The sequence below is a fragment of the Phacochoerus africanus genome, chromosome 5 (genome assembly GCF_016906955.1).
Source record: "Phacochoerus africanus isolate WHEZ1 chromosome 5, ROS_Pafr_v1, whole genome shotgun sequence".
In the NCBI taxonomy this organism is placed as follows: Eukaryota; Metazoa; Chordata; class Mammalia; order Artiodactyla; family Suidae; genus Phacochoerus; species Phacochoerus africanus.
Window position 1 is genome coordinate 49465127 of NC_062548.1, and position 12849 is coordinate 49477975.

General features: G+C 48.0%; 1 protein-coding gene and 1 non-coding gene across 3 annotated transcripts in view; both read right to left on the reverse strand.

The window, feature by feature from the left end:
• Positions 1–4569: 4569 nt before the first annotated feature.
• LOC125127729 (two pore channel protein 2-like) overlaps positions 4570–12849 on the reverse strand; it is a 41544-nt gene continuing 33264 nt past the window's right edge. The window contains exons 14-19 of one of the 2 annotated variants that reach the window (XM_047781210.1): positions 12455–12524; positions 9794–10010; positions 9604–9694; positions 6528–6641; positions 6183–6307; positions 4570–4996 (exon numbers count right to left, since the gene is read on the reverse strand). In XM_047781210.1, coding sequence (XP_047637166.1) covers positions 4851–4996; positions 6183–6307; positions 6528–6641; positions 9604–9694; positions 9794–10010; positions 12455–12524 — 763 coding nt within the window. In that variant the 3' untranslated portion in view covers positions 4570–4850. The remainder of the gene's footprint in view (positions 4997–6182; positions 6308–6527; positions 6642–9603; positions 9695–9793; positions 10011–12454; positions 12525–12849) is intronic. The other variant, XM_047781211.1, reaches the window with a different exon arrangement.
• On the reverse strand, positions 7079–7181 carry LOC125128532 (U6 spliceosomal RNA). Its single transcript, XR_007135240.1, has one exon. It is a non-coding gene; the product is annotated as a U6 spliceosomal RNA (small nuclear RNA).

Below are 12849 nucleotides of genomic sequence, written 5' to 3' on the forward strand. Positions count from 1 at the left end.
GTATTTTCTTATAGTCTTCATTTGCATCCTCCTGAATTAGGCCAAATATATTCATATATTCAAGAGATATGAATTGTTTTCTCTTTCGGTCAATCTTTTGTCCATTTTTGACTTGGATTGTTCTTTTTCAGTTTAAGTTGTAGGAACCCTTTCTATTTGTGGCAGAAATTTGTCCCAAGTTGTCATCTCTTGACTTCTTAAGATTTCTGTTGCCATGAGTAATTTTTTAAAATTTCGTTTTGTAGATTTTTAAACTTTTTAAGGTTTTTTTGGCTTTTGTGTCCTAATATGCCATCTTCATTTGAGAAATAAGAAAAAAGTTTTCTAATATTTTTATACTAGTACTAATTTAAGTACTTAGGACTAAATTTCTGGTTGTGATTATAAATCAGATGTCACTTTTTTCCTATTATTTTCTATCTGGTACTTGGAATATATGAAGCCTATTGATTTCTATAAAAAACTGTTCAGTTGATTCCTCTGACATTTCCAAGTAAATAACCATCACTATGAAAATGCTGCTTATTTTACATCTTTGCCCATCTTTTGCTGGTGATTTTCCTATGCGCTGCCATTGCCTAGGACCATAGGAAGAAAACCAAGCAGGTGTGGCCCTGGACAACTCTGTCACTTGCTTCACAGGGAGCTCTTCCGATTATCCAATAAGCTCATGAGGCTGGCCTGAGGTAGACTTTTTATCATGTTGAAGAGTATCCATCCTTTTCTTTTTACAAAGGCGAATCATAACACAGTTCCATAGTTTTCTTAACCCTCTTTCCATCTATATTGGACCAACCATATGCCATTCCCCTATATGAATATGCCATCATTTAATTAGCCAGTCTTCTATTTAGAGACAATTAGTTTCACAATTTTTTTTTTGTCTTTTTCTTTTTTGTTGTTGTTGTTGTTGTTGCCATTTCTTGGGCCACTCCCGCGGCATATGGAGGTTCCCAGGCTAGGGGTCTAATCGGAGCTGTAGCCACCGGCCTACGCCAGAGCCACAGCAACGCGGGATCCGAGCCGCGTCTGCAACCTACACCACAGCTCACGGCAACGCCGGATTGTTAACCCACTGAGCAAGGGCAGGGACCGAACCCGCAACCTCATGGTTCCTAGTCGGATTCGTTAACCACTGCGCCACGACGGGAACTCCAGTTTCACAATTTTATTGCTACCAAAAAAAAAAAAAATGAGTGCAGGTACAAATATGTCTGTAAGAAGTTCCCGTCGTGGCATCTGCGACCTGTATCACAGCTCATGGCAACTCCAGATCCTCAACCCACTGAGCAAGGCCAGAGATCAAACCCGCATCCTCATGGATACTAATTGGGTTCCTAACCTGCTGAGCCACGATGGGAACTCCTCCCCTCCTTCCTTTTCAAAGGAAATCAGGACTAAAGAAGGTAAGGGTGCTATTTTACTATGAACTAAGAGCTAATCGTGTCCATCCATGCAAGGCCTTCAGTCTTGGGCAGGGAGGACACATGGCCTTGGCTTCCAGCCCCCCACCCCAGCTGACATATTCTGCATCCCCACCAGCCTGTTTGCTGTCACTGGGCCTTCAGCTCATATCACACCCCAGGACACCCCAAACACTTTACAAATGTAGGTGGGATTTTTTTGGTCTATTTCCTGGTACAAACTATCGTGATCATCTTTATTTCATTATAAATCAGTTTCTGAATTACACACACACACAGACACAATACTGTTTATCTGCATGTAAAGGGCAACTGAGATGGATGCCACAGAAGTCAGTGTTGAGGGGCAAGGAAGCCTCCAGCTCACCCACTAATGAGCCTGTAGTTTCCTGCAGACAGAGCTGGGTCTCACTCACCCTGGGTGTTGAACTAAACAGAGGACCCCTCATCCTAAATACCCAAATACTGACTAGATTCAGCCTGGGTTCAGGCCTTTCCCATTCATTCTCAGCCCCCTGCTCCATGTTCTAAGTCCTAGCTAAGAACCAGTGACTCCAGAGACTCTGAGACTCCTGTTACCAGTGCCTTTTCACCCTGGGTTATATCTGTGTCTAGACAATGGTTCCAAAATTATTTTTCCCTAAAACACACCTGAGGTATTACAAGTGTGGCCCAGGCCTAACAAATAAGAGCTCTGAGCTGGTCGGGCATCTGCATGATATGTAAACACACCTTCTCTGCCGTTGAGCCCAGGAGTCAGCATCCTCGGTCCTCCTTTTGCCTCATCCTGTCTGTCCTGTTGGCTCCACTCTGAGGTTCAGACAGACTCGTTTCTGGATGGGTTAGGCTGCCGACTGACTAAGCGCCTTGTAACAGAACCCAAACAGGGCAGCGTAGAGAAGACAGAAGTGATTTCTGTCTCCTGGTACTGCCTGGAACAAATGATCCTGTGCTGGACCTGACCTCTGTCATCCAGAGAAGCCTTCCTGGATGGATGTTCTGGCTGTTGCCATTTCCCAGCCCACAGAGGTGGAGGCAGAAGCCAACACTGTCCCCACAGGCAAGACCTGTGAGGTGCTGGGCTTCGTGGCCTATGGCCCAGACCCAATCATATTGCTCCATCCCTCTGCCAGGGAGACTAAGGAATGAAGTGACCAGCAGGGAGCCCATGTGCTGAAATGTGGGGGAACTAGTTCCCTAAAAGGCAGAATAAAGAGCTGGAGAAAAGTGGCAATCCACAACTCCTCACCCTCAGACTCTGTGCGGCAGCCAGGGCAGTGGCACCCTCTGGTGGCCATGGGGCTTCAGGACAGTAGTAATTGGAGCCCATGAATCCAACACAAGACTTTCCTATTAAAAGGTTAACACATGAAAAAAAGACGTAACAAAGTTTACCCCATTATTGGAGATTTTTTTGGTTTTTGTTTTCGCTGCGCCCATGGCAGGTGGAAGTTCCTCTGCCAGGGATCAAACCCAAGCATCTGCAGTGACAGCACAGGATCCTTAACCAGCTGTGCCACGAGAACTCCACCCCATTACTGTTTATTGTTGAACATGTAGAACAGTGAATAGAACAATGAATAGGTGAATTCTTCAACAGAACAAGAAAAATCTATAGTACAGAACAACTAACAGCACTGTGTGAGTCTGTATCTATCGATATCTATATCTCAACATGAAACACCAGTTAAGTGAAAAAGCAAGTTTTTGAACTATATAAATGTTTGACATCCTACTTAAGATAAAAAAGGCAATTGTATCATATTAATATGCGTGATACCCATTTAGTTCCAGAAGGAAAAACAACAGACTCAGCAGTTACCACGGAAGAGTGAAAGGGAGAGGAGTGAGGAGAAGGAGGAATAAAAAGCAAATTTTTGACTTTTGACTGTATTTCTATATTGGATGTTTTACCATGAGTGCATCATTTCTAATTAAAAAATAAATGCCCAGCATATTTTCAATTTAAAAACAAATTAGGTTGCTACTCAGCTCAGTTAGCATAAACCTTTACAGAATGATAAATTTAAACATACAAAGAAATAAGAGAAGTCTAGAAGGATGGCAGGAGTCCACGAACCCCATCAGATAGGTCAGCAAGGCCCCCACCTCCTGGGAATTCCAAACACCGATGACACCAAACACCAGGCTTCCAGGTTTTAAACCAGGAAGCACCCTATGTGAGCAAACACTGGACACCACAGTCAGCAGTGCACCAACCCTCCCCTGTGCCACAGTCTGGGGAGGGAGATGCCATCTGCCCTGAGTTTGCAGGTAAGCAAGTAGGGCACAGGTTAGGTGGCACGGTTGGTGGGGAGCCGGGCATGAAGCCAGTCCCCCAGAGGCCTTGGCTCTGCTCCTACACCAGAGGCCACCCTCAGACCAAGGAAAAGCCTCTCCCAGGCCAGGTTCAGTGGCCACCCTGAAACGTGACATGTGACCCAGGACCCTCTGCACTCAGAGATCTCAGGTCAGGAAGTCATGTTCCCCCCATCCCCCTTCCTCAGGGCAGAGCCAGTGACAAGGTCTCTATCCTGACAAACCCAGAAAGGATTCACTTGCTCAAAATGCAGTTGTGATCAGTGGTAGCCAAATCCATAGAGACAGAAAGGAGAACAGAGGCTGCCAGGAGCCAGGGGAGGAGGGTCAGGGAGCTGTGGGTCAACAGCATGGCACAGAGCTTCAGGTTGATGACAAAGTCTCAGAGGCCTGCTGTACAACCATGTGAATACACTTAATGCCAGGGAACTGTACACTTAGAAATGGTTACAATAGTAAGTTTTATATTGTATATCTTACCACAATTAAAAATGTCTTAAATAAAAAAATACAGTAAAATAAATCCCTTTAATTTCCCAGAAGGAGTAGGTCCCAGTACTGAGAGATTTCCAGCTGGGGCAAAGTGACCAAGAGTGACCTCAGGGAGCAACTTACTCAAAATCTTGCTATAACTGTAATTTAATTTAAGACACTTTGAGAGCCCAAAAAAGAAGTGATTGTGACAGAATTTTACCTTCACATTCATATATTTCTTCACCTGAATAAAAAGCTACTAGAACATATTCCTTTAGCACATTTAAGTGTTCAAAATTCATTCCCGTAACACTGTAGCACAGTATTGATTTAATAAAATAGCAAAATATCATATAAAAATAAACAAAAGCTTTTATATACCAACAAGAGGACTTAGGTACGTGCATGTGTGTGATAAGTGCTCCCCACAATCTCTCCTTCCATCTGTGATTAGCCCTGAGCATGATCCAGGGCAGGACACGGAGCCAGCACTCAGGACCAGGGAGGCCGATTCACAGGCTTATCGCAACACAGAAGGGAACCCAGGCCAGGAAAGCCACCTTGAGGCAGCATATGCCACAGTAATGACAGCTTATCTTGGTTTCCAGACACCCAGGACCTCGCAGGCCCAGGTCAGACACTGTTTCCAAAACTGGGATTCCTGGGGTGCCTGCTGCTGGGTGAGACATTCAGAATCTCCTCCAAGGAAGGGCTTTCATCCTCTGGAGCAATTTCAGACTCAAACATCTGCTGCAGCAAGGCGTCCACGGTCCTGTACTCTGGGAGGAAGGCGAAAGGGGCACATGTGACTTGCACGTGCAGGTTGGAGGGGAGAACCCGGTCCCACATAGCTGGCTTTCCTGAAGGAGGACTCCGAGCCCATCCCACTGAGCTCCCAGCCTTCACAGGCTCTGGAGACCAAGGAGAAGGTCCTCCTGGAAGGATGGAGGAGCAGGCCACCTGGTAGGGGCATGCCCCCACCACACCCCCTGCAATCTACGCTGATCAGTGTCAAGGAGTACCCTGTCCCCGCCAAGGCCCCAAATGAGATTCAGATGGGTTTGGGTTTATCGGTCAATCGTTAATTCACAGAGAATTAATAAAGTAATTAATAAACAAGCAGCTATGAAGGGCCCCCATGTCCCAGGCTTGTGGCGAGATCCTGGGGATACAACAGAGAACAAAAAAAGGTAGGGCTCTGCACATGTGAAGCTTCTGCAGGGAAGGCATATGGTGACCAGACAGTCGCTCAATGATGAATGTGCAGCTGACATGCACTGAAAGGCAAGAAAGGAGAGCTGGGGGGAGGGGGGCTGCACAGGAGCACCTGACTTCTCAGGGGGCCAGAGGGCTTCCCTGAAGAAGTGCTGCCTGAGCTGAGACCTGCCAGACGAGGGGCCTTGATTAGGCAAGGGGAGGTGAGAACACAGGGAGAAAGCAGCATGTGCAAAGGCCCTGGGCAGGATGGAGCAGAAGTGCCAAAGAAGGGCCAGCAGGGCTTTAGGGCAGAGGCATGGGGGGCCCTGAGAGAAGTATAGCAGGCTGAGATGCTGGGGGGAACCAAGCATGGGGCCCCAGAGTTCACAGCAGGGGCTCTTGAGCCATGGGCAGGCCCTGAAGGTCAGATCTGCATTCTGGGAACATCTCACTGGTTGCTGTGAAGAGGATGGATTGGAGGAAGTTTGGGGTTAAAACTTACTTTTCAGGAGTTCCCGTTGAGGCTCAGCAATAATGAAACAACTAGTATTCGTGAGGATGCAAGTTTGATCCCTGGCCCCGCTCCGTGGGTTAAGAATCCAGCACCACCATAATCTGTGGTCCAGGTGGCAGATGCTGCTCAGATCTGGCGTTGCTGTGGCTGTGGCATAGGCTGGCAGCTGCAGCTCCGATTAGACCCCTAGCCTGGGAACTTCCATATGCCTCGGGTGCAGCCCTGAAAAAACAAATAAAGAAAACCAAATTTACTTTTTGATGCAATTCTGAAGTACAGGCCTTTCAAGGCCTTCCTTTTGTTGTCTCCTTCGTCCCCATGGAAGCCACTGTCCTTGGCTTCCACGTTGTCAACAAGGCTCCTGTCCTGCATTTCTTCCCTACAGGGAGAAAGAGACAGCATGAATGTGGCTGGGTCCCTCAGCTGAGTCCCTCTCCATCCTCCTAGCCGTGGCCCTGTGTCACTCATGTAGCCAGCAAGAGTCCCTGAGAACTGGCACCCCAGGCTGGCTGCCAGGGGGACTAAATGTGCCCAGGACCTGCCCCGCCATGACCACCCATCTCCAAAGTCCAGGAGCAATGTCAGGAAATGCTACTCACTCCTGGACCCCGACTCCAAGTTCTTGGATCTTCTTCTCAATGGCAGTTTCCACCTCACTTTTTTCTAACGAATATGCCACAAAAAATGCCTCCAAGATGAACGCTATGAAAATACTGAGAAAGAGTAAAAGGCAGAGGGTGTTAGGTTGAGTCAGCCATGGTCTGGGCGATGGGGCTCCTGGCTCCAGTGTTCAGGCCCAAACCAAAAGGCCCATCTTTGCAAAGAAAATGCGACATGGGGAAAAAAATGACAAAATGTCTCTCCAGAACTGGGTACAACTTTTCTTCATTTGGAAAATCATTCTTCCTCTACATCCTATTCAAACAGTGACTGTTAAGAAGAAAACTACAGGGTTTTTTTGATCCACAATTTTTAAAGGTTATACTCCATTTATTATAAAATATTGGTGATATTCCCTGTGCGGTACCTTGTAGCTTATTTTATATAAAATTATTTTATATGAATTTGTATTAATAATTATTAAAATAATGAACCCTTGTAGCTTATTTTAGAATAGTTCGTACCTCTCAATCCCCTATCCATATATTGCAAACATACAGAACACTTCACTAGTTTGCATGTCACCCTTGCACAGGGGCTGTTATCATCTCAGGACCATTCCAATTTAGTATATGTGCTGCCATAGCAAGCACGAACATACAATCTATTTTAAAGGGACGCATAGGCCAAATAATCATTGGTGGACAATTCTCCATGAAGGTCTCAGGTTTCTGCACAGTCTGGGTCCTCTGAGCAGAGGCACTGGGAGCCAGTTTAGGGACATGTGTTTGCCTCTGAAGATGCCCCAGGCCGCCTCCTCCCCGAGACCATCCAGCCCTCAAGCTCCCCTCCATGGAGACCTGCTTACAGAGTGAAAATGAGGCCTTTCTCTTTTTCTCTCGCTCTGGATGGGCAAGTCCCCCCAGCTACACAAACTGAAGTCTCCTCATTTTGGAACCCCTCATGCAACGCAGCCCCTGCAGGTGGCCCTCACTTCAGCGCTCAGTGGAGATTAAGGTGCAGGGAATGGACCCAAGTATTGCTCTGGCTGCAGCTTTGGCCATGAGAAATAAACTATCTTTGTCTCTGACCAGAGTGTGAACTGGAAATTGGCACTTGCCATCTGCCTCTCCATGGATTAAATCATGAGCCACTGCAGCGGCAGACCTGCAACACCCTCTGAAAGAACTCAGGCTGGTGAGCAGGAGGGAGGCACTCCGTGCTCTGGGCAAACTGGCAGGACAGGTCTTTGGACAGTTAGCTATTTTCAGGAGAAGATTTTATTTGCCCAATTCTTGCATCTCCTTGTATCTAGACAAGCACTTAAAATCCTTCATTGTGGCTGATGTCTGCTCCCCTTGACTAGCAGTTACCTTCACTAGACCAGCAACAAACTTCTGTAAAACTTGAGGGAGCTCAGGAAGGAAGCAAAGAGCACCTGCCATCTAGCAAACCCTAACAAACTCCTAACAGGGAGCCCTGAGGAAACTCAGGCTGTGAAAACACAGGAGTGAGCTGAGGTGCATATCAAAAGAAGGATTTCCATGAGCCCAGATCTTTGCATCTTCCCTCAGAAAAGCGCTAAATCCCTTAACTTAAGATCTCTGGTTTTCTGTTATTAGCAGTGATCTTTTGTCCCTGCTACCTGCCCTTCGTTGCAAAAACTCCAATATATCTTAACTCCCCCCTCACCTCCTCAGAGCAGTTTTCTCAGGGTTACTTGAGATGCTGCCTCTCGGGCTTAAGTCCTCATTTTGCCCCAAATAAAACTTGACTCTCATTTTTTTTTTCTTGGTGTTTTTTTTTTAGGCCACACCTGTGGCACATGGAAGTGCCCAGGCGAGGGATCGAATCAGAGCTAAGCCACCAGCCTATACCACAGCCACAGATCTGAGTCGTGTCTGTGACCTACACCACAGCTCATGGCAATGCTGGATACTTAACCCACTGATTGAGGCCAGGGATTGCATCCTCATGGATTAACTAGTAGGGTTCGTTGAGCCACAACAAGAACTCTAACTCTCAACTTTCAGGCTGTGCATTTTTTTTAGGTCAACGTAAGACGTCACACTTTGTCAGTCTATACACATGACATATATGCAGGTTGACCTGTCAGCTTGTGAGTAGGGGGAGTCTTGATCCCCTCATCACTTTGGACTTAATAGGAGGAGGGCAGCAGGAAAACCCATAAAGGCTTCACATTGCCTGGGCCTGTCCCCGAATTCTGGAAAACTAGGGGCCATTCAGGAGGCATTTCTCCCTCATTCGTACCACATGTTCCATGCAGACTGCGCAGGATGAGCAGGTGTGAGCAGGGCAGCCTCTCCTCACCCTCCCTCTGCTGGGACGTTCTGGAGCCCGAGTCAGCAGGAGGGTGGCCAAAGCCCATGGATAAAGAAGGAAGGAAGACCCGGGGCTGGGCCATCACCCTAAGAACTGTGGGCCTCAGGCTCTGAGAGGGGAACGACAACCAGACAACATCTCAGGGAAAGAACCCCCATGATCAAGCAGGTCCCATGAGGCACAGGAGAGCAAGAATCAGCACTTCAGGAGCTGGAAGAAAAGCCCTTCCTGCAGTGCAATGTCATAGCAGCTTTCAAATGGTGACTGAGCTCTCCCCTTCTCCGGGAAAAGGGGTTAGGACAGAACTGGAACCGATGAAAGAACTAACAGGGGCACGTTTCCGCTCTACTTGTGTGAGGACAGGCGAGGACCAAAGCTGGACGACAAGGACACTGGGTCTCACAGGTTCTAATGGGTCCCAGGAGTTGGGAGGATTTCAGTAGAGGATGGACGCAATTCCCAGGGATGCCCTAAAGGTGATCCAATCCCACTGCGGGAGGACAGAGACACCGGCCAGGACCCCAGAGCCCTGCTGACCCAGACAACCTACAAGGCTCTGAGATGTGTATTACACACCAATGTGCCCGGCTGGCTGGGACTGAGGCGCACAAATGAGAACCAAAGTCAAACACCTCCCCTCCTCATCCAGCAGGGGAGACACGACGCACCCACAGGGAGCAGGGAGGTTCAGGAGGGGCATCCAGAACCACCCAGGTGTCAGAGCAAACTCACTTAACAATGAGGATGACGACCACGACATGGAAGACGATGAAATACAGTTTTGCTGCCTGGTGAGTCACGAGGGCAAAGCCATTGGCGATAAGTGAGAAGCTAAGGAAGCCGACCTTCCAGGAGCCGAGACCTAATCTCCCATAGTTACTCTCAGCAGCCCTGGCCCCACCCACCTGCACAGAAAGGATATTGTGCCACTGGTTCACCACTGTGAGCTCCACCAGCAGGACGAGCGAGGAGGCCAGGTCGTTGAAGTTGTTCCTGCAGTACCTGCCTTGGGCAAACGCTGAGTCCTTTAAGGCTGGGTTCCCACACGCCAGGGCATCGGGGCTGGCAGAACTGGGGTCAAAGTGCACTCTGCCCTGGAACACTTCCATCCCAATGATGGCAAACACGTAGTAGACCACCTGGGGGTGGGGGCAGCACCGGTCATGGGGGGCACACGGGGTGAGTGGCGTGTCAGATGGGGAGGACATGGACACTGGTCAGCCCTGCGCCAAGGGCCAGCAGAAAGGGCTGCTACCCTCATTCCAGGGATGGCATCCCCCCACCCCCAACTGCCCCCAGCCCTCAGAACCAAGAGTTCCAGCAGCATTAGGAAGAGGGTGGCTGTTCAGGACATGGTACATGGCCAGCTAGACCCCACCATGACCTCTCCTGCGGTCTCCCTTTACAAAGTCAAAGTGAAGTTGCTAGCAAGTTAGTGGGTTAAATACTCAATAAAATAATAGTTAGGCCTCTAGGGGGAAAAAATGGATCTTTACCTTGTTTTTTATACCAAAATAAATTCCAAAGATACCAAGGAGTTAAACATAAAAACAAACAAACAAAAAAAACCACAAAAATTAAGTAGAAAAAGGCCTTATAAGCATGATATAAAACTATAAGCTACAGAATAAAAGAACAACAAAGATGACTACCTAATTAAACTTTTACACCACCAAAAAAAAGAGAGAAAACAACAGAAAGCCCTTACTGAGGAAAAACAAAAACAAACAAGTGACAGATGAGGAAAAATAACTACTCTGCATACAACCTACCGAGGGCCTATTTCCTTCATCAATGAAACACTCTTTCAAAACACATAAAATACAACTAATAGAAAAAATAAACCAAGGCTCTGGACAGGCTGCTTATAAAAAATAAGTAGGGGAGTTCCCATCGTGGCTCAGTGGTTAACAAATCCGACTAGGAACCATGAGGTTGAGGGTTCCATCCCTGGCCTCGCTCAGTGGGTTAAGGATCCAGCGTTGCTGTGAGCTGTGGTGTAGGTCACAGATGCGACTCGGATCCTGTGTTGCTGTGGCTGTGGCAGCAGCAACAGCTCTGATTAGACCCCTAGCCTGGGAACCTCCATACGCCGTGAATGCGGCCCTAAAAAGACAATAAGTAAATACATACATATATACATACATACAAAGCATAAGTGGCCCAAAGAACATGCAAGAGACACTCGGCCTCATTCATGAACCACTAAAGAAATGCATGTCCAAGTGATGCAGTGCCATTTCCTCACCCAGCAGGTTGGAGAAGACAGAATGAGAAGTTTAATAAACCCAGCTGTGAGGATTGTGGGGAGACAGATGCTGTCACACACTGGCATTTGGAATATCAGGGAGCACATCTTTTGGAAGGCAATTCGCCGCCATTGAGCCAACTGGTGAAGACTGTCACCTTGTGACCTAGCAGTTCCATCCCCAGGAACGTACCCAATAGAAATGCTCATGGAGGCAAAGACACATAAGGAATGGTCTCCACCCCATCCATCACCTGTGGTGGCAAAGAGGTGCAACCTCCAGGGCTCTGTCAGGGGCGGGGTGGGGGAAGTGGGCTGGCCATCTGTGTTCTTGAGTGTCTCTTCTGTGTGATACCTTTCCTCACAGCAGAGTTCACATGGGTGCCTGTGTTCTCCAGGACATGTGACAAAGACGATGCATAGAAAAAAGTTGTGCAGCCTTCCATAAGGATGACCCCATAGGACACAACACCTAACTAGATACGCACATGTGTGGGTAGGACATCCTTACTGTATGTATGCAAATGTTTAGAAAATGAGAATCTCTTAACAATGGTCACCTCTGCGTGGGCGATGGGAATGGGTGACCTGCAGCCCACCTTTCGCACTTCTGGACTAACTGAATTCTGACCACTGTAACAGAGCGGAAGAGTAAAGAACCTGTCGCAAAGCATCCACTCTATATTCGAGCTTCCTCATCCATGAACTTCCTCACCCACAGCAAGGAATCAGTCCTGGGCAGGAGGCCCCAGCCCCCTTGCAGCCTTGCATGGCTATATTCTGACCACTGAGGGTCTCAAGGAGCAGATGGGCTTTCCTCACAGCAAAGGAGGATCCAAGGCCAGGAGTGCAGAGCCCTGGCTGGAAGGAGCCTACATGCCTGAGAACCACCTGCCGGCTGGGAACACCCACTCGGACTGTGGGTGAGGGAGAAACTGTGATGGGGTTAACTTCCTGAAGTCACAGTGTTCATTACAGCAGCCAGTGGACCCAGACTGCCATATGCCCATCTTTCTAGACATTTGATATTTCTAAAAATGGCTCCTAGGAGTTCCCTGGTGGCTCAGTGGGTTAAGGATCTGGCATGGTCACTGCAGCGGCTAGGGTTGCTGCTGGGTTCCATCCCTGGCCCAGGAACTTCCGCACACTGTAGGCATGGCCAAAAAACAAACAAACAAACAAACAAACAAACAAAAACGGCTCCTAGAAAACAGTGAATCTCATTGATTTCACCTCCCTTTCTCTCCCGTACTTAAAAGAGGGTTTACGAGAGCCTCTAGGAATGAACGTCTTACCACCTGCTTCGCACAGCAGCAACGGGACAGCCCTACTCACCAAGACCAACCCACCAAAAGTCAGCATCGTGGGGCCGATGTTAATTAAGGTGATCACGATCACCCGGAATCTGGGATAAAACAAAGTTTCTGGCATCAGGCAAAAGGAAGGTGGAAGGAGACTGACACCACATTAGCGTGTGTGGTTTAATGCCCCATCTGCAGCCCTGGGTCTCTTCTTCAAATGCTGTCAGGCATCTGCCTTTACACTCTTGTCAGAATCAGTCCATCTGCCAAACTGAGGGAGGAATTAACTGTGTCTCCCCTGAAGTAAAGCAAACCACGAGAAAGGTAATCACAGAGAGTTTCACCGCTATGACACCAGGTGGGTGTTGAGGCGGAAAAACCACCCATCCTCATCTCCTCCTTTCTCCCCCACCTCTTTCTTCATCAAAA